General features: G+C 38.7%; 1 protein-coding gene across 20 annotated transcripts in view; it reads right to left on the bottom strand.

Moving 5' to 3' along the window:
- The window catches only part of Erc1 (ELKS/RAB6-interacting/CAST family member 1), a 277,389-nt gene that overhangs the window by 170,658 nt on the left and 84,212 nt on the right, over positions 1 to 22,519 (bottom strand). For all 20 annotated transcript variants that reach the window (XR_003956155.1, XR_003956153.1, XR_003956152.1 and 17 more), the window contains 5 exons: positions 19,691 to 19,858; positions 11,806 to 11,943; positions 9,747 to 9,887; positions 8,385 to 8,525; positions 1,835 to 2,028 (listed from right to left, as the gene is read on the bottom strand). Coding sequence is in view for 14 of the 20 variants with exons in the window: in XM_006505373.4 (XP_006505436.1) it covers positions 1,835 to 2,028; positions 8,385 to 8,525; positions 9,747 to 9,887; positions 11,806 to 11,943; positions 19,691 to 19,858 (782 nt within the window). In the remaining 6 variants the exon portion in view is untranslated. The remainder of the gene's footprint in view (positions 1 to 1,834; positions 2,029 to 8,384; positions 8,526 to 9,746; positions 9,888 to 11,805; positions 11,944 to 19,690; positions 19,859 to 22,519) is intronic.

Here is a 22,519-nt window from a genome sequence, read left to right on the forward strand (position 1 = left end):
AAGTGAGGACATCAGATTTAGAAAGACAAACACCTCACACATTCCCTCTCACACAGTGTTCCTAATTTTCAATCTTCTATGTTTAACTTAGCCCTACTTCTTATTTTCTTTCGCAACGTGTCCATCACACACACACACAGTATTAAGCTAAAAATGAATCATTTTTAAAGCTAGCTGCATACAACAGAAAACAATAACTTCAAATGAAGTCTTTCAATTTAAAAAAATCAAACAAGAAAGGAATATTATTCAGAAATGTCTTTGTTGAAACAGTAGGATAACATTCTTCAAAAGTATGGCATCTTAGTGCAAGTGCAGTACTGATGATTTCAAGCTCCTCAAAAAGTATGTAAGTGTGTACATACAAACATGCTATGGCAAAGGAGATGTGAAAAGACCAACATGAAGGAAAATGCACACAATCTATATTCTTACAAGATTGATTAAATGAATTTTATCAAAGGGGCTGGAGATAAGGTTCAATGGATAAAAGCAATGGTTGCTCTCCCAGAAGACCCAGGTTGGATTCCTGGAATCCATATGGTGGCTCACAATCGTTTTTTTTTTTTTTTAAGATTTATTTACTTAATATATAATACAGTATTCTGCTTGAGGCCAGAAGAGGGCACCAGACCTCAGTGTAGATGGTTGTGAGCCACCATGTGGTTGCTGGAAATTGAACTCAGGACCTCTGGAAGAAAAGCCAGTGCTCTTAACCTCTGAGCCATCTTTCCAGTCCACTTACAATCATTTCGAACTCTACTCCCAGGGGATCCAACAACCTCTTCTGACCTCCAAGGGCACCAGGCACACACACACAGTGCATACACGTACATGAAGACAAAACACTGGTACACATAAAAATAAATAAATCTTATCAAGAACTACAGAATATATAGTTAACCAAACCAAAATGTATAGGCAGGAATGAGAAACCCTATTATTTGCATTTTTGGTTCACTGAAGGAATCAAAGTCTACAAACATGGAATAGAAGAAATAGTAACTTGAAAGGAAAATATTAACCCTACTACTAACTCCAAAATTTAAACTTTAGTAAATAATTTAAAGATGCTGTCAGAAACTTTTTCTAGCTTTCAAGAAAATAAATTATTCCTTAAACATTTTTTTCAAAATCTATACGAATTAGTGACTTCTAGGTGTCTAGAAGAATATGGTGACTCCGAAGTTCTACTGGAAAAGGTGTTTCTGTGTATTTGGGATATTATGTTAAATAGACCATATAAAAGGAAAAGGTAATAAGACTATATGCTTGATCTTCAATATAAAAGAAAAGCAATATTCCAAGAGAGCTATCTCTGTCAAGATCTGTTCAAATACAACTCACTGTGAAGATTTCAAACTTAAAACCTGGTAAGACTCACCTATAAGTCTCCTACATTAGCATCACACTGTCCCTTCTAATTTAAAACTGACATGATTTGCTTTCCCATGCTCTAAATTATCCATTCTAAAAATTCACAGCCCAAAAGAGTACGAGCTCAACAACTTTTGAAACTTGAGAACCACTCACTCATTACACAAAGCAATAATAAAGCCAAGGATCTCTTTGGACTCTCTAGAACATAGCTAGGAGGAAACTGGGCCCTTCAGCAATAAATGTGTTCTCTTGTCGATGATGTTCAAGTGGTAGTTTCTCACTTTATCCCTATCCCGTGTCATCCTTTAGGGACCGTAGCCCAGGCTTCACACTGACTTGGGAGAGTAAGTGGGTAACACAGTAGCTCCACTGTACATGCAACTGAAAACGCTGCTTCAGAAGAGGTAGAACATGGTCGCTGCCCAGCGAGCACTGCTTAGCCCCCCTTCCTTACCTTTCCAACTCAGCTATCTTCTTATCTTTGTCATTCTTCTCATTTTCCACTTCTTTCAAGATTTCCAAGAGACGGTCAACTTCTGTTTGGGCCTTGCTGGATTCATCTTTGTACCTGGAAATCTCTCTCTCCAATTGCTGTATTCGGTCACTCATCTCTGGACTGGCTCTGGCTTCCAATGTTGCTTCATGCGCCTACCCAAAAAAAAAAAAAAAAAAGTTTTCAAAGTCCGAACATTGGAAGTAGGTAATCCACACCCAAAGAACTATTTCTATTTCAATGCCAATAGTGTTATCAACTATTTAAATGGCTTCTCTCTACTCATGGATCACATAGTGAAAATACTAGTAGTTTACAAATGGATTTCTTTTAAAATGCTATTTTACCTTGGAATATTTATTATGAGGCCCAAAATCATCATAACCCAACTGATGCTTTAGAGTGAGACTAATGAAGAAGGCATGGGAGGGCTCTGAATCCTGATCTCACTCCTCTTATATCAACGGTGAGACTTAGTCCAATAGGCCCTAACCGCATTTCCTTCTCTTTACGTAGCTTGACCAAACACATAAATCATATGACCTACACTGTTCAGAATCAACGGATATAACTGATGCTGGGAAAATGGAGCGAGGTAAAGAGAACAGAAACCTAACTGGGCATATGGCTAACACTTTAATCCTAGTACTTGGAGCAGGTGGAGCTCTGTGATTTCAAAGCCAGCCTGATGTACACAGTGAGTTCCAAGACAGCCAAAGCTACATAGTAAGTTGTTTTGAAAACAACATAAACAAACAAACAAAGAGAAACAGCTACTCTCAAGTGTATTTTACTAAAGCAAAAAATTCAGAATTTTACAAGAAACCTGGGACTGACAATCAGAAGGTAAAAAGCAAGACTCACTCTAAGAACTAAGACAATATATTGTTCAGGGTTCTGTTGGAAAATGCAGCCAATAATGTCAATAAACTTTCGAGTATACTAAAATTTCCTTAATTTAAAATTAATTTCCAAGCAATTACTTGTAATTTTCTTGTTACCGTAAAGAATTCCTGAAAAGAAGAAACTTGAGGGAAGAGGGGGTGTTTCCACTGGTGGTTAAAGGTAAAGTTTATCATGGGGAAGGACCAGCATTGGGGCTCCAGCCATGGTAGTGTGAGCTGAGAGTACTCAGCAGGCCCCATTACATGTTGGGGACAGATAGGAAGCAGAGAGCTCAGGTAGAAGTACAACCTGGCTAACCCTAAGGGCTCAGTGACCTACTCCTACCATCCAGACTTCACTTTAAAAGCTGCTGTACCTGCCAAAACAGTACTACCAGCTCAAGACCAAGCTTCAAATGGCTCAAAGCAACCTGAAATATCCTTTCTCCCAAATGTCTAAAGCCACATGTATATAAAGAAGGCACTGAACGAGAAGATAAAGACAAAAAACATTCATTTTTTTCTTATTGAATAAGCAGAAAAATATATTAATCTCTTTAAATATTTCAACAATATTAAATTCTTCAGAAAACATTTTAGAAAAATATGATACAAAGTAGTCTAAGAAAATGAGAACATGTTGTGTAAATTAAGTCATAAAAATATTATTTACATTTCTGAGAGTGAATGCTTCATCGAGTCTATTCCAGGTTCCATTCCCAGTGGGGGAAGTGTTTTACTTTCTACAACACTCACTATCTGTCCTTTAATGTAATCAGAAACAACTATGCATTGTTGAGGAGTAAAAAGAGATCACTGTTCTCCAACCTACTGAAATCTGTTTGTTTCACATTGTTTATGTAATTAAAGAAGGAGGGAAATTCCTTTCTTGATCATTCTCTCATGGACTGGAGAAAGCTACAGTGACTCTGTTAATATAGAGTGTCTAACAGCAAGAAAGAGGACAGGAGCTATTTCACAGACTGTTCATCATATCTATATATCAAGAAGAAGAAAAAGAAACTGAAGATGCAAACAAAAGCAAAAATGAATAAAAACATCCCCACTACACACATGCACACACACACACATGCACACACACACACACACACACACACACACACACAAATAAATAGGAAATAGGAAACAAAGAGGTTTGGGGGAGGGGAGTCACAAAAGACAAAAAACAGCAGCTTCTAATCAATGCCTGAGATAAATCCAATTACATTTAACTATGGCTATTGTTTGTAGTATAAATACCAGTCAGTGTGCTAGGTTCGCACATGGTAGAATACCCTCACTCTGAGGTCACCAGTTAGTTAAGTGTCAGTTCCATGGATAGCTTCTCTGCACCCTGGACCATGTGACTTACTTGACTTTGCTGGCTAAGTGTCTATTTTCCCTAACAGAAACTATTAATTCTCTGAAGACTATGGGCAGTTCTATATTGTCTGTCACCACATCCTCATTATCCATTCTGTTAACTGACATAGGACAGAAACTCAATCACTGAACAAATGAGTCTGTATAATACACTCACGATAATTTCAATTTAAAACAGAAAAAAGGCATATAAGATGACACTCAAGATAATTTCTATTGATTTAAAACAGTCAAAAAGCATATAAGATGACTCAGTAGCTAAATCCTCTAGCTGCTCTTCCAAAGGACTAGAATTCAGTTTCCAGTAAGCTCTGATACACAAGCATATACATTAATAATAATAATAAAACTTGTTAAAAAATTTTAATCGTGTGTGTGTGTGTGTGTGTGTGTGTGTGCGTGCGTGCACGTGCGCGCTCTCGCGCCAGTTTGTGCATGTGAATGTAGGTGCCCACGGAGGCCAGAGGCACTGGATCTCTGGAACTGGAATTACAAATAGCTGAAAGCTGCTTGATGTGGGTGTTGGAAATCAAACCTCAGTCCTCTGAAAGAGCAATACATGCTGCTGAGCCATTCCTCCAGCCCTAATAGTAAATCTTTAAAATATACCTTTAAAGTCAAATAAAAATAATACAGTCCACCAGGCAGTGGTGGCGCACACCTTTAATCCCAGCGCTTGGGAAGCAGAGGCAGGTGGGTTTCTGAGTTCGAGGCCAATCTGGTCTACAGAGTGAGTTCCAGGACAGCCAAGGAGACACAGAGAAACCCTGTCTCAAAAACTCAAAAAAAAAAAAAAAAAATACAGTCCATAGGAATGAATAGTAGGAAAAGAAGAATAACTGGGGAAGAGGAGAGGAATGACAAGTAACTAAACAGAAGTGCAAAGTTAAATATAACTCAGGAGCCAATGATCCACAAGAAATAAACATTAAGAAAATCAATCTGCCGGGCAGGGGACACACACACCTTTAATCCTAGCACTCAAGAAACAGAAGCAGATGGATCTCTGTGAGTTTGAGGCCAGCCTGGTCTACAGAGTGAGTTTTAAGGCAGCTAAGGCTTCACAGAGACCCCTGTATAGAAAACTCCCCAAGAAGAAGATAGAAGGAAAAAAGAGGAGGAGCAGGGGAGGGAGAGAAGAAAGGGAGAGAAGGAGGACGAGAAGGAAGAAGACAAGAAAGAGGAAGAGGAGGAGAATGAGGGAGAAGATGAAGAGAAGGAAGAGGAGGAGGAAGAGAAGAAAGAGGAGAAAAAGGAAGGTGATGAAGAGAAGGAAGAGGAGGAGGAAGAGAAGAAAGAGGAGAAAGAGGAAGGTGATGAAGAGAAGGAAGAGGAGGAGGAAGAGAAGAAAGAGGAGGAAGAGGAAGGTGATGAAGAGGAGAAGGAAAAAGAGAAGAAAGTTGCTACAAGCATGAACCTTCACTTACTATCATAGCAAATTCTGTGTCAGGCTTTTATATCTAAACTCTGCTGAGTTCACTTATACTTTAAAATGGAATTCCAAGAATATTAAATCACATTAAAGACCTTTACAACTTTAATATCTATATATACACACAAACTCAAAAAAAGAGATTTACCAAGCCAATGGTAGGAACACTTATTTAAAACAATTTTAAAGCTGACATGGTAGCATACATCCCAGTAAGCACTCGACAGGCGGAGGTAGTTGGAACGTCATGGGAACGTCATGAGAATATATCTTAATAAGTGAACTAGTCAACTTTGCAAATAGAGTAGCATATTTAATTCAAGATGTAAACCTAAGACAGGAAGCACACACTTGAAATTCTAACACTCAGAAGGCAGAGGCACAGGTACAAAAACAAGTTACTGGCCAGCAAAGTCTATAGAGACCCTCCCTGTCTCGGTAAATAAAACAATAAATGCAAACAAACATAAAAATACTGTGAACAGAGGAGAAATCATCTCAAAAGATTCAAAATAGTGTTAAACAAGATCCAACATCCCCTCCTGATAAAAATTCTTAATACACTAGGTATAGGAAATACTTGTCTCAACCTAGTAAGAACTATATATGGGAAACATAAACAATATGATCCTGTGTGGGGGAAAAACTCAAAGCATTCTCAATATAATCAGAAATAGGACAAAAGTGTCCACTCTACATTAAAATTCAATATAGTACTTGAAGTCCTGGACACAGCAATAAGAGAAAGAAGTAAAAGGGATACAAACAAACCAGAACTGAGCTGAAAGTGTCCTCTCTACTAGCCCCCTTTCATAGCAAGGATGGTGCACTGCATGCTACTAAGGGAGAAAAAGCAATGCTCTTCTCTAGCTAAGAACCCGATGAACTTTAACACCACTTGCCAGGCAAGATACACCCCCCACCCCCGGTGCAATAGTGACACTACTGTTATGGGGACAACCAAGAACTCCATCATTAGTTTGGGGGCCCACTACACAATAAGTATTAACATTTCTAATGCTATAAACACAATTAAAACAACTAGGGTTTTAGTATTATTTAAGGGGTAACTTAGTGCTGGTCTTTAGCTAAGTTGAAATAGTGCCAAGCTGCTTTCTAAATATCTATAATTATACCCATGTATATTACTCTCTGTCTTAATCAGATAATGTTGTCTTTGGAATGAGAAATGGCAAAATGCAAAAGACTCATGGTTGCTCAAGATACTAAGAAAAGGTGATGGTTTAGTGCTCAGCCCTCAACAACATATACCACTCCCTCTCGGGCTAAGGGAGCATAACTGAAGAGAAGGTATTAAGAATGTAAGGGTGAGACATATGCAGGAAAAATGCTACCTTGCGGGCATGATGTAGTCATGATCTCATGTGGCTGACAGCAGTAGGCTTCCAGGAGATGGGACTGCTGTCAACAGTCAACTGGGAATTGTGGAGGGTCCTATGTGGTCCTAGTCCATCCTGCTATACTATGATCTACTGAATAGATTTCAGGTGAGTGGCAAACACTGTGGTCAGCACTGATGAGCTCAACATGTTCCACTCATTAACACCAAACCATGGTCACACAGCCCTGCTGTGCTGGTTTGTTTTTATTAACTTAACACAAGTTAAAAGCGTCTAGGAAGAAGAAATCTCAATTGAGAGATTGCCTCCATCAGGCTGTCTACAGTCTATGGAGTACTTTATTAACTAATTCTTGATGTGGCGAGGCTCACCCCATGTGGGCAGTGCCACCCTGGGCAGATGGTTGTATAATAAGCCATGGAGATCAACCATCCTTCCATAACCTCTGCCTCAGTTCCTGCCCTCATTGCTCATCATGGTGAACTGTAAGCTTTTCGAAATAAACCCTTTCCTCCTCATGTTGTTTGTGGCCAAGGTGTTTATCACAGCAACAGAATGTAAACTAAGACACCTGGCTTTAAACTCAGTGTCATACAAGAAACAAAAAACAACAGCAACAATTACAACAACAAAAGCTGAATTCAAGAAAGGGACTTGGGGGGCATGTAAAAAAAATGAAAATGGGAGAGAAGGTGACAGTAATCAAAATGTACAATATGTATTATGGAACTGTTAAAATAGCACAGACTTCAAAAATGATTCTAGTAACAAGCCAGGATGTTAATTCACTATCAAATGTCTAGCCTAATTGGAGTGACTGAAAACTACAGAATGGTATGAGCAAAGGGAAAGAGAAACAGCAAAGCGCAGTCTGCAGGAACCTTCTAGAAGCCACCCCACCCCCACCCCATCCCCGAGATCAAAGTCTTCCTCCTCCGTGTGCTGAAGCTTGATGTGCCAGTGTTCATTACTGGGGTGATTGGAAACGAGACAGCACATCTGACCAAATCTGTGGGTTAATCCCTGAACCACACTGTGATGGCACCGCTGAGGGGTCAGACTGAGAGGTGGGATCTCAGCAGAGGAAGCAGATCACTAAGGACACGATCTGAGATGAACACTTTGTCCTCGCTTCTATCTGCTGCTTTCCTGGTGGCCAGGATGTTCTGCCTCACTAAACACTAGAAGCATTGGAATCATCTAACCTTGGACTGTAACTTTTCAAACTACAAAGCTAAATAAATCTTTTCCTACTTCAGTACTGTTTATCTTAGGTATTTGGTTATAACTGCAATACCTTAAAACAATAAAAAATAAAAATAACTCTAAATTCTATATTGTCACTATAAATCCTTAACTTTAAAAAAAGAAAAAGAAAAAAAAAAGGCACTCAGAGCTATCTACAGTGTTCCTATGTAAAGAAAAACAATAATGGTAACTTTTTCTTCAACCTTTTTCAACTGTGACTCCATTTTTAGGCACTCTTCCTTCTTCTGCTCAAGAGCAATTTCTAGGGTCTTGAGCCGCGAGTCCTTTTTGAGTCCTGAGGAAGCCAGGGAAGAAGCATGCTCTTTGATATCCAAGAGAGAAGCCTAAAAGAAGCAAGGCATAGTTACAATAAATACTGTGAAATAAAATGTGGATTTAATTTTTTTAACATATATTCATAGTATTTGGACGTTTCCATTTCAAGAACATCCATGAACTATAAAACTTCCAGACACTGGCTTAGCTTTCAGATATCAGTTAAAAGCAGGTGGATCCTCAGTACTAATAAAGAGTCCTAAAAACGCCTGGGGATGAAACTCAGGTAAAGAGTTTGCCTAGTAGGCATTACGTCCTAGGTTCAATCTCCAGCTACACATAAACAAGGCACAGAACACACCTGTAGCTGCAGAACTCAGGAGGTAGAGGCAGGAGGATCAGAAGTTGAAGGCCAGCCTGAATTACAGGAGGCCCTGTCTCAAAAACAGAACAAGGCTCTAACCCACTGCACTTATTCTCCCAAGGTAAAGGGGAATGAGCTTTAAGAACAGAAGTAGCCAAACTCAGTAACTACACTGATTTGAGCATGCATGTTTTCCCTCTCTTAGCAGGAAGTTCTTGTAGAAACTTACTTCTACAAACTTTCTACAGTAATTAGACAGACCTACTGGATTTGTCATTACACAACATTGAACTTTGTAGCTACTTAAGTGATTCTGATAGGATTATTAAAAAATAAGAACAAAACTCACGAAGTGAATCAAGTTATAGGCTATGATGTTTCTAATAGTGGTTCTGATTAGATTTCCTCCTTTTCTGTCACCTTCCTTACTGTTAGCAGTGTTTCTCCAAATGTAACTGGGCTTCAGCCATTCTAGGATCTGCATATAGATTGGGATCCCATAAGAAACCCACTCTTGGGCTGCAGAGATGGCTCAGAGGTTAAGAGCACTGACTACTCTTCCAGAGGTCCTGAGTTCAAATCCCAGCAACCACATGGTGGTTTACAACCCTCTGTAATGGGATCTGATGCTCTCTTTTGGTGTGTCTGAAGACAGTTGCAATGTACTCATATACATAAAATAAATAAATAATACTAATTTAAAAAAAACTAAAAAGGAAGAAGAAGAAGAAAGAAACCAACTCTTAGAACGGAGAACAAGGCAGTAAAAGAGTATGAAATAAATGAGCCAATCTTCTGTAGCCCTCACAGCTTCCTGAGTCCCTGGAACACCTGCCACAGGACACTAAGAAAATCTTTCCTCCGTGCTGCACTGTGCAGCCAGCAACAGATATAAACATGCAACGACTAATTTGGTGAGCCTCACCTCCTTTTCTGAGAGGTCTCCTTGTAGCAGGCTGACTTTCTCTCTCAGGTCTTTGAGGTCTTTTTTGTAGGTATCAATCTCCTCCTGCTTCTCCCGCTCATCCCTGTCCCGCTGCTCCTTTAAGCGTTCAATTGTCCGTTCCTAAAAGAAAGCACACCAAGACATGAGGATGCTCCCATCTGTACTTACATCGTGAACATGCTCTGATTCCTCTGACAAACTCAACACTACTATCATCTATCAAAAAGACAATGGTAAGCCCTTCAAGGATTCAGTTCTCAAAGAACTCATTTTTCCTACTGCAACCAGTAATTTCCAACTTTGCTTATTTTTAAATACCAAGAGTCAGTTTCTAATCATTTGAAATATCATTAGATAGCACTAACACATTCTCTTGAAACATTTTCATTAAAATTCAATTTCCAAATAACTAGAAACTTATGTGTATGTCCCTAGGACAATAAAATAACACATATTTCTTCACTATAATAATAGTGACACAGACTACCTATAAAACAATAGGAATTACTCATAACCCATATATCAAAAGTAGGGGGAGCTAGGATAAACTGATCTTAGATAAGAGGATAGAGAAGTGATAGAAAATTTTAAACTTCTACTCAGGAAGCGTGAAGGCTAAAGCAATTTAAGTATAGTTCTGGGTAATGTTTCTAAACATACTCAGAGAACATGCATTCATCCTAGCAAGCAGATCAAAGCATTCTGAGTCCAAAAGACCTAACAAATGTTGCCTTATGCCTCTAAAAAAAATCCAATTAAATATCTCAAAGAAAGTACAGCATCATGAGATAACCTTTTAATGCCAACACTTGGGACTTGGAGGTGGGAGAATCAAGAGTTAAAGGCCACCCTGTGTGTAATGGCTAGTGTTGGCTGCCAACTTGACTACATCTGGAATTAACTAAAACCCAAATGGCTGGGCACATCTAGCTCTCTTTTCCTACTTGTTCTCACTCTCACTAGCAAGTCCATTTCTTCTTCAGGATTCTGGCATATACTGAAGACCACCTGAAACATTCAGCATTGTGGACTGAAAACCACCAGATTCTTGGACCTTCCACTGGTAGACCCTCATTGTTGAACCACAGCCTGTACGCCACTCTAATAAAACCTCATTATATAGATGGATGATATATAGATATATAGATATAGACAGACAGATGGATGATAGATTTATTCATCACTTGTTCCTCTACAGAACCTGACTAAGACACGGAGCTACATAGCGAGCCTGAGGCTAGCCTAAGCCACATGAGACCTCATCACAAAACAATACCCCCTCCAAAATGAACAATAAGAAACAAAAAAAAAAAACACCATAAAGAGATTCTCTAAAATACATTCTCACCACTTTTTCATTCCTTAAAATGTCAAGTATGCTCATAAAGATAAAACAATGTAATATGAGCCAAAGTGCTAGAGAGATGGGTCAGTGGTTAAGGGCACTGACCACTCTTCCAGAGGACTCAGGTTCAGTTCCCAGCATCCACCTGGCAGCTCACAACTGTCTCCAACTCCAGTACCAGGGGATCCAATGCCCTCTCTGGCCTTTGGGGCACAAGGTACACATGTGATGGTCAGACACAAATACAAGCAAAATTTAAAAATTATTTTAGGAGTAAGCCAATGCTAGAAAATGAGTACATATGTAACATTCATGAATAAAATTTATGAATATGTCATATGGTGGGAAGGCAACAGAGCAGAGCTAGTCTGGTATAACACCCTGATGATCAATGTCGAATCTCCTGCACATCTAGCTAATCAAATAATGAATTTTTGTTTCCTTTAGAAAGCAGAAAAATAGGACACACGTGCTGAATCTTGAGGAAATGTGGCTATGGTCTTTTGGTGTACAACCAATCTTGCCCAGAAGTTGGTGCTAAGATCTAAGAGTAACTAGACTGTCTTTCCACTTTATACTATGCACAGCAGCATGGAAGCTCCTATGAAAGGATTGCCTCTGTAGTTATAGCCAATTCTAGGATAATGAGAAAACAGAACACAAGGTCTGGGAAGAGTCAGGCCAGTCACTTACTTTATCTGCAAGAGCCTCCTCCAAAGTTGTCAGAGCTGTGTCTGTGTTAGTGGTGTCCGCCTGCAGAGACTTGACTCGCTCTTTCAAGCTGCTCATCTGCTTTTCTTTATCTCTTAGTTGTTCCTGAAGATTTTCTATCTAAATATACATATACATTTAAGGGAGAAAAAAAAAACATTAAAAAGGGTACAAATAGGCACAATAAAAATTATTTAAGACATAAACAAATTATGATGTGGGTATGTATATGTGTTCTCTGTAGAAATAATTTAAACTTAATTGTTTCAAAATTATATGCTGAACCCTACAGCAGCCAAAATTTTGTACCACCACAAAGAAAAAACAAACATCCAATGAACAGATAGGCAAATCCCTAGGTAAGTTTTGAGGCACAAAGTTTCAATGTTAAGTCAGAATGCTGAGAGGGACTGCAATGGATCCATAAGAAACACAATCACTTCTAAGATGCCATTGTGTACAGCAAACTGAAGGACAAAGAATCACACAGAAAACCAAATTACTTGTATAAAGAAAAAACTGTCTTTGTATGTTAGTGTTTACAACTGTTTTATACACTTACACAACAAGTATTAATACAACGAGTATTTTCAGTGAAACTTCTTGCTGTGTTCATTCATTTCTTCTCACACACTTAAATGCATTCATTTTCTCAAAAGAATTATGTATTTCTCCTACCCAAGAACTAACCTGACTCTGACACATTCAGAGTCCTATGTCAGTAGACAATTACTAATTTCCTTACAATATGCCAGGCACTGAGAATACTAAGAAAAATGAAGAGGCCACTTCTACTATATGACATGAGAAGAGAGAAAGAGTGGCCCATTATGAAACTGAACGTGAGTAAAGATGAGCTTACTGGCCTACTGAGGAACAGACTCTGAATTTCAGAGAGATTTGAATACATAGAGGTTTCAATCCTAGAAATGAGCTGACAACTTTAAATAATTTTCATGGCTGTGGAAATGAAATTTAAACCAACTTCCACACAGACTTGGTAAATAATTCTGGGATTCTATTTGCTTAGGTAAGAGATTATATGAACTAAAGATTAAGACAAACCAAGCATGGTAGTGTGTGCCTACAATTTCAGCACTTTGGGAAAAAGAGGCAGGAGAATCAAGAGTTCTTGGTCAAGCTGGATGGATGGATGGATGGACAACTGACTAAGACAGATGGAAATTAAAGCAAATACTATAAAATATGGTGAAGTATATTTATGGCCATGTGTGCTTGAGGTCTAAATGCTGCCTGGACTTGTCCCATTTGTCCCAAGATTTTGGGGAGTTTGCCATTATCTTATTGAAGAAGCTTTCTATGCCTCCAACTCTTCTCCCTCAAGTATACAAATGAGCCAGAAATTTGGGCTTTACATTTGCTCTTTATGATTTACTTCTCCTTTATTAGTTAAATTATTACAAATTATTAACTATAAATTATTATAGTTGAATTATTAAAAGTATAGGACTAAGAAGGAATACTTCACTCTGAAAGAGAGACACACCAAGTAAGATTTAAAGGCAAATATATTAGACCAATGGAAGTCTTCATAGAAAGTACTCTACATGTTCGGACGACATGGAATGATGTATTTCAGTCCTCAAAGAAAATAACTACTGTGATTATTGCACTTGGATGAGGCTTAAGGGAATCCTACACTCACCAGAGAAGTTAGTAAACACCATTAAGAACACAGGCAGTAATGGCATGGAGAGTTCGAGGCCAGCCTCGTCTCCAGAGACAGTTCCAGGACAGCCAAAGCTCAAAAAACAAAACAAAACAAAACAAAACTGAGCATGAATAACTCCTACTAGAAAAATAGATAGGTCAATGAGAAATAATAAAGAAATAGTATCAACACAGTAGATCATCAAATTTATAAGATATAGAAAAACATGTTCAAAGCTATAAGAAAACTAGAATGAGATATAATAATTTTATATACACCAAGTATTGGAAGAGCACCAAATTTTATTTAAAACAAACAAACAAAAAAAGCCACTAAACAAAAAAAAAAAAATTAGGGCCAATATAATAACAGTGAGTGACATAGCAAGAATTTGTAGAACTAGAAAAAAGTACCAAAATTCATGTAAGAGCGCACACAAATAATCTTTAAGTAGCCAAAAATACCTACGCAAAGAGCAATACTGGAGGCACTATTGAGACCACTGTAACAAAAGGAACATGGGACTGGCATTTAAAAAGGGGAGAAGGGGGAGCATGAACCAGATAAACACAAATAGACTCATCAGGTACTTTTTTAGCTGAGTCTCAATCGCAATCAAAGGTGTTAAAAACTGGATACCCACATATAGGATATCAACACTAGACCCTTATCTTAGTCTACCAAAAAAAAAAAAAAAAAAAAAAAAAGGCTGCTGAGAGTTTTGGTTTCTTTAAAAGAAAACACAGAAGTGTAAGACTATGTTCTCATTTTAATCCCAGGTGTGGGATGTGGGCTGCTTCAGACTGTCCCCAGCAGCTGATCATGATTTGCCTTGTGCTCTATCGGGGGCATGATTTGCCAACTGCAGATAATTTCTGCACTGTGTTATGTGTGGAAACCTCGGGATTTTTCAGAGGGTAGGTATATACTGCTAGGGTCCCAAGAGGTCAGTTGCTGGGTTGTAGGTTTGTTACTGTTGGTCACTGTTTGTTAAACAAGAGTACATTAGATATCCTGACAGCAAAGATCAAACTTGCCCCAAGGAACTCAAGATCCCTCATCAACAGGAAGTAGTCGAGTGACAATGTCATCCATTTCCTTTCTTTTCTTTTTCAATCCTATCTCGTGTTGGGGTTAAAATGGTGGGGGAAAGGTGGAGAAGAGTGGAAGGAAAAAGAACTCACAGAGAAGACAAACACCAGCTACAAGGACAAGACACTTTACGATCTAAAATTTAATCTGAAACTACAGGAAACCCTGAGGGAACATTTCAGAATACTGACATGGGCAGATTTCCTAGATAAGACTCCAACTACTTAAAAAAAAAAAAAAAAACAACACAGTTAAACAGCTCAAGGATGAGAAAATCTGAAGAGACACAAAAAAAGAAATGTAAATAGTCAATACTGTTAAAAAATTCATTTAGTTATCAGGCAAATAAAGACTTACTACAGTTAAAATTGATCTTATTTTTTCAGAAAGTTAGTAGAATTTGAGGGAAGTGAAGCCCTTATACATTGTTAGGAACATAAATTGATAATCCCAGTGTGCAATACAATATGTAAGCTCTTCCAAACATTAAAGATAGAACTACCATATCATTTTCCCATCTCTGAGTTTTTAAACAGAAAATGAAATCAGCATATAAAAGATAGATATAAGCTTACTGTAAAATTCACAATTGCCAAATGGACTCAGCCTAAGTGCCAGACAATAGGTGAAAGAATGCGGTATGTAAACAACATTATTACTCAGTATGAAGAACAAGATTCTGTGACTTCCAGAAAAATGGATGGACATAGAACTCAAGTGAAATAACCTCAAGTTATGTGTGTGTGCTAAGGACCTGAAGCCAGAAAATGTGCTATTACGGACCAAGGAGTCAAGGGGAACGAGGAAGCAGGTATAAAGGTGGGCAGACATTATACACTGGGAGTTTTTGTAGTGTGGTGTCTCTTCTGTGGCTTTAGAGATATAAAGATGGTACTTTTATTGAGAGACATGCAGACTAAAGAACTGACAAAGACGATAGCCTACCACTTTTGCATGGTTTTGATTTCTACTCTGCATTTCTAGCTACCTAGGGTTAAATGATATATTAGGGGAAATATTAGATAAAATATTCTAGGGAAAAAGCAATTATTCAGCCAGGTATGGTAGCACTGTAGTTGGGATTTCAGGAAACTGAGGCAGGAGGAGCATGAGTTCAAATCCAGTCTGTGTTATATTAAAGAACCTGTCTCCAAATACCTACTCTAGGAAGGGGTGGTTAGAAACTTTCAGTTGCATACTGCTCCAAGTAGTATGAGTAACTCTCATGCAGCCCTGTCTGGAACATGAATCATCTATCTGTCAAATATTTCCACACTATAGACAGTATCCAGACAAACTGCTGTAGAAGGTGGACTACTTTATAATCCTGTGTTGATTTATTTTTTACATTAATTTATTTATTATGTGGGTGTCTGGGTACACTTATGCCATGGTGTAACTATGGAGAACAGAGGACAGCTTGCTAGACTGAGTTCTTTCCTTCTACCATACGGGTTCCAGAGATCCAACTCAGGTTGCCAGGTTCAGAGGCAAGCCTCCCTGGTCCCCCACGGACTTTTTATATATATTCTACCTGTTACAGAAAAAATTCAGTAAGTACCTATTTAAGCATGCATCCAATTTTGGCTTGAGAAAAAAATTTGTGATTATCTATTGAACAAGCACTTATTCTAAACAGAAAGTCTAACACAGGTGAATTAAAATACAAATATTTTTAAATTAGTTATTCTCAAAAAATTTTATTCCTTAAAACAACCTTTCTAATCATCACATTTATTAAGTTAGAAATAAAATATATTATGCAAAGATGTCTTCTCTCTACCTGATTTTTATAAGAAAAAAACTGATACCAGAGGAAAACCAAAACTAAATGCAATGCTCTATGAGGAATTCACTGACTCTACATACCAATCATACACTGCCGAGGATTGACTTACATCCTTTATTTTGGTTTTTATCAGCATTGCACAGTTGTCAGGAGCTATCACGTTTCACTGAGTGACTTGTGAGTGGATATAAAGCCACATAAGTCTAGTCAAGTGGAACTGGGTACTCTCCCTTAGAAGCCCTAATCCCTACCGAGGAGAGACTTCCTCTACCAAAGAAATCCCAAAGCACTTCCCGCAATCACCGGGACCACTTGAGAACTGCTTTGACAATACCTCCACAAGCTATTTTAAGCAGAATTAAATTTATTAAAATGAAGCCCACCAATCAGAAAGGCCTTGACCTTCTTTTTTTTACAAATACTTTCCAGGTTCAATTCCCAACACCCACATGGCAACTCAGAGCTGTCTATAACTCAAGTTCCAGGAAATCCAATGTCCTCTTCTGGCCTCCATACTTACCATGTATGCATGTGGTACGCAGATACAGAGGCAGTCAAAACATTTATACATACAAAATAATAGAAATATCTTTTTAAAACTTCATACAGCTTACAGTACTAACAGTGAGACTGCTCAGTGCCTATCTATGTGTGAAACAATGCTTTCGGGTTTTCTTAATGGCTACACAGAAAAAACACCTGAGATCTAATAAAAACCCAGATGTTTCTTAAATAATTAAATCAACAACCTAGGCTTAAACTCCAAAAGGAAAACTTCATTTTATTATTTATAACACTAACAAAGTCAGTATAAAAGCCAAAGCCAAAGGAGATTGGCTAAAGCAAACAGTCCACCAGGGGGGGACAGGCAACCGTTACAGCTCACATTCTCAAAGCTAAGATGCAGAAATGTGTTTGTTACTTACCTCTGTATTTAAAAAGAACATTTACTAAAGATATGACCAATATTTTCCCAACTTAAGAGCAAAGCTTAGCAGCTGGAAGTGGCTCTGAGGCTGAGAGCCCTTTCTGCCCTTGCAGAGGACCTGAGATCAGCTACCAACACCCTTGTCAGGCAACTCACAACTACCACACTCGAGCTCCAGGGGAACCTACACTGTCTTCTAGACTCCACTTGCACCTGCATTCACACATTCAGATTTCAACACACAGACAATACTCACAGTTAAAAAGAAAATCAAATCTTAAAAGAAAATCTTAAAACAAAAACTTATTTTTATACCTTTTTGCTTTACCTTTGTCACATTTTCAAATGCCCAGGGTAGATATTCATAGTTTTATTGATAACAAAAGAAAAAGAAGCGCTATGTTATCCAAGACATCTTAGGTAAGAGTCTGTCATCATACACACTCAATAACATAGTATGGGAGGAGAGAGAGGTTCACCAAGAGAGGTGCTTGTGCAAAGGCCTGGCTGGCAACCTAAACTTGACCTACAAATGCCCCAAGGAGGAAGGAATGAACTGACTCCCTGGAACTGTCCTCCAACCTCTATAGTAGTGCCATGGCTCAACACTCATGCACACAAATTATTAATTTCAAAGAAACCACAAAGGATTTCTATAAGGCAGCTAGGCAGCCCTTTATTTAACCTATATCCATCACAGGCTTATTTTTGAGATAGTAATACAGTTATCTGTTAATAGAGGAGTTTTCTGTAATACCAAAGAAAAGATGAGAGAGAGCAAATGAATTCAAAGAATCACAGATTTTGAGACTTTCTTAATTAGAAAGTGTAGGAAATAGTAATAAGGTACTTTATTTGCTTAAAATAAAAATGTTCAGTTCATCTCACCAAGACAAAATAAGCAAACAAGGAAAGTAAGCAGAAGGGATTCCTGGTACATTTGTGCAAACAAAATACAAAAGACAACAGGATGCATCCAGCAAGTTATACAAATTTAACAAGGTAGCTAAGATCTGAATATTCACCTTTTTCCAAGCTCACCAATTTGTTGTAAAGATACTCTATCATAAAACTCCTTTAAGGGAAATTCTAGAAAGCAGGAGCCCAGTACCAATCAACTGTGAACCCTGGCCATCTGTTATTGCCGACTGTCTTCTCTGATCACAGTATATACAGACGTGAATATTACACAAGAACTCGAAGACTCAGAGTGAGCAATCCAGCACAGGAGAACCAGGACAGCTCAGTCAAGGGACAAACAATCTGTCAATTACCACAGTTGTTCACTCTGTCAACCACAGAGCCCCAGTTGAACTTCCCAGAGAACTCAGATGACTATCATCTCTGCTCATGGCTACTTCTTTCTTGGCTACTGATAGCTAGTTAATAATAAACTATGAAAATGTCAAACATTGCAAATCTATCATTTCAACAGAAATAAACTTTAAGTTGAAATGAACCTTGAGGTAACAGCTATGGGCATGTTAGCTTGTCCACAGTACATACAGTACAAAGAACTGTCTTGCTGAACTTGAAGATGATTCAGCCTTTTTATTTGCAGAGAATTGTGTCTCATGTTTTCATTTTACATTCATTTGTTCTCATTTACTTCTTGTAACTGTAAAACTTGAAACACTATAAATATTGGTTTATTATTTTGTTAGTGCACGCTAATCTAATTGTTTTAAAATTTTAGTGGCCTTTCTATCTTTGTATTCACACTGCTTGCTTCTCTGTACTTTGGAGACAACCTGCTCAAGGAGAAGCAAATATATATTCTCATTCTATTTACATTGTTTTGGTATCTTCCTGATATCTGTATAGCCTTTATACAGGCAAAAGCATATATATTTGGATATATGTGTAAGTTAAAACTGGAAAAGTATCAGTAATTTATTTTTATTCCAAAAGAAAGCTATTTCCAATAACTGTTATGGTCTAAGAGGTGAGTCGGTCTCCCACTGCCTCCACACTCCCTCACAGGAAGGAGCACTGTGGCTGAGACAGAGGAAAGCCCCACACAAGTGTATGTGGATTACAGCAGCAGACTTTACTCCTCAAAACTGCCATCTAAGTAATGGGGCAGATGATCCAGGTTCAATATTAATGCATTTCTATTCCAGTTAAAGATAGTAGAGGTAGGTCAGGTGGCCAAATAGTCTGTCAATTTCTAAGACACTTGAGAAACAGGATGAGAAATCCTACTGAAAGACAGGGATACTACTGAGTTCATTAAAGACTGAACACACAGAGCAGCTTTAGCAATCCACCTCCTGCAACAATAGTTCCAAGTACTCTGCATAATCCAAACAGAAGGAGAGTGGCAGCATGCTGAGAATAGGTTACATCACAGTGGGCCACTGTGCTCACGACACCCATGCCTTACCTTCTTCTGGAGGACATTGACCTTCCGCTCCTTCACGTCCAGCATGTCCTTGAGGTCATGGATCTCTCCAGCCTGGGTGCCCTTCTCCTCAGCCATATCTTGGATTTGCTTGGTTTTTTTATTCAGCATAGTCTCTTTTTCTTCCAAACGCAATCGAAGAGCATCCACCTGAGAACAAAAGATTACAAACCATGAATGGAACAGAAAGGAGAGGAATAGAATTCCTTGGAATAGTTTTCATATTTTAAAGATACGAAAACTGGGATTTGGGAGAATTAAATTATTTTAAAAATTACAATAAGCAGTGAAATGATAGAACTTAAGCATTCCAAATTCACCATATTCAAAGGATATTAACTAAAAAGCACATAGGCAGTGCACAGGAGTCAGTAGCCTTCCTCTAAAGAGCTTATCAGCCAAAAAGACTGTTGAAAGAACCAGCATTTGAACTGGGTAACAAGTAACAAATAAACCCTTACTAGATATGAAACAGAAAGTGAAATACACATTTTAGGAAAAGAAAGAATATTTTGAAACTTAAATATCCAACACAGCATGTTTTAGTTAACTCACTTAAGATGGCTGAGCATAAAGCAAAAGAAAGACATGAGATAAACAAAACAACATATTAAACCAGCTGCCAAATAAGGTACTTAATTCTATCCTGTTTGCAAATGAAAGTCGTCAATAAAAGATTTGTAAGGAAAAAATAATAGTCAATATATATGTTCTAGAAAAATTATACTACTCTGGTCACTGGAACACAAAGACATTTGTTAGTTTCGCCCTTGTGAAGAATTCAGAACCTAATAGAAAAGACAGCAGCATGGAAAACGTAAGTATTTTACAGGGAGCATGGAAATTAGAGTACAGTGTTTTCTAAAAGTACAGAATAGGACTGGAGAGATGGTCCAGGGGGTAATGAATGACCAAGCATGACAACCTGAGCTCAATCCCCAGAACACACAATAGGAGAACGGACTCTCACAAGTTGTCCTCTTACACCCACGCACGCGTGCACACACACATATCTGTGACTAGGTGCTGGTGAAGCTTGGAGCATTATGAAGGAGAGCAACAGTGAGGAAGATAATGGGAGAAACTACAGAGTGGAGGTGCCATAAATAAGGATGGTCAGAACAGATAGTAACTTCACACTAAGCTACACACAGAATGCTTAAGGCTAGTAACAGGTAGGAAGTCACAGAAAAGGAGGCACCAGGGTCAGGTCTCGAAGTCTGAATTTTATTGCCTATAAAAAGGACACATGGGAGAGAAGAGCCAAAGATAAGCTTCTACCTTTCTGATGAAGACTAGTGAGCTTCACCTATGGAAGGAAACAAGAGCCTTATTTCCTAACAATCTGCTTGACAATAACTGACATACATGATAATAACCTAAAAGTACCACCCAACAAGCTAGAAATCCCGAACATCTTGCTCTTTAACTTCTTATAACTGGGAAAAAAAAAAGTGCCATGAGGGTGATGGCAGTGGAGAGCACACCCCTTTGATCCCAGCAGTCAAGAGGCAGAGGCAGGTGGACCAGCCTGGTCTACCGAGTGGGTTCTAGGATGGCCAAAGCTATATAAAGAAACTCACTCTTGACAAAGAAACAAATAAACAAAAATTAAATGAAGTATCAAAAACTGGGCTGCCTTAAACAGAAACCACTTCCCACACAAATCTGGAGGCTAAGTAGGGTCTAAAGAGTAAAGATGTCTGTAGGGCTAAGCTCCCTCTGAGGATGGGACCCACTCTGCCTGTCCTACATTCCTGGAAAATCTTGGCCTTGAACACATCTGCAAAATGCCTGTGGGCCTTCTAATGAAAATGGGCTCTATAGGCTGATTTGTTTAAAATACTTGGGCCCCAGTTGGTAGAACTATTTAAGAAAGATCAAGGGCTTCTTGGAGGAGCTCCTTCTCTCTCTCTCTCTCTCTCTCTCTCTCTCTCTCTCTCTCTCTCTCTCTCTCCCTCTCCCTCTCCCTCTCCCTCTCCCTCTCCCTCTCCCTCCCTCCCTCCCTCCCTCCCTCCCTCCCTGCCCCCCAGATGTGAGCTCTCAGCTGTTCCTGCCACTGTGTCTTTGCACCATCATCATGGACTTTAACCTTCTAAAATTGAGCCATTTAAATACTTTCTTTCTTATGTTGCCTTGACCATAGTGTTTTGTCCCAGCAATAGAAAAGTAACTAAGAACGAGTCTATCTAAATATGCCACAATCTGCAGTTTGGGTAGAAAGGGATTTGTGGAGGACTCTATTAAATTTAAAACACAAACTGTGATAAAACATTCCAAATTGCTAACCTTTAACAAACTTCTTAAAATTAACAGATGAGTACTCACATGAACATACACAAGTGTGCACATGGAGAGACACAAATTCATGAATGACTGAAAATGAAGAGACCATGAGTCTAAAATGGCATATAGTAAGAGGTATGCCATCTCCCCGGTTATCTTGGGAGATAAAAAGTAGGACCTCAGGGCTAAACACCCTGAGGCTGGCACAGATGCACGCCCCACTGGGCAGCTCTTCCTCTGGAAGACCCTGAAGCATATCAGTGCTAGGAATAGAGCTACACAGTTCACGCTCAGAACTGGGTGATCCTGCAGCTTCTCAATGCTCCTCCAAGTTACAAAAGGCTCTAAGGAGCTTTTAGAAGCTGGACTGTCAATATTTATCAGACTCTAAATTGAAACTGAGAATAGCTTCAGGGCTGAGGTATACTCACTTGTGCTGTGCGTGCTTCCCTAGCCCTCAGGGAGCACGGAGAGTTCAGTCCCCAGTGTCACATTATCTATAGCAGTTTCCTCCATGGTCCTCCC

Source organism: Mus musculus, chromosome 6, assembly GCF_000001635.26.
Source record: "Mus musculus strain C57BL/6J chromosome 6, GRCm38.p6 C57BL/6J".
NCBI classification, from domain to species: Eukaryota; Metazoa; Chordata; class Mammalia; order Rodentia; family Muridae; genus Mus; species Mus musculus.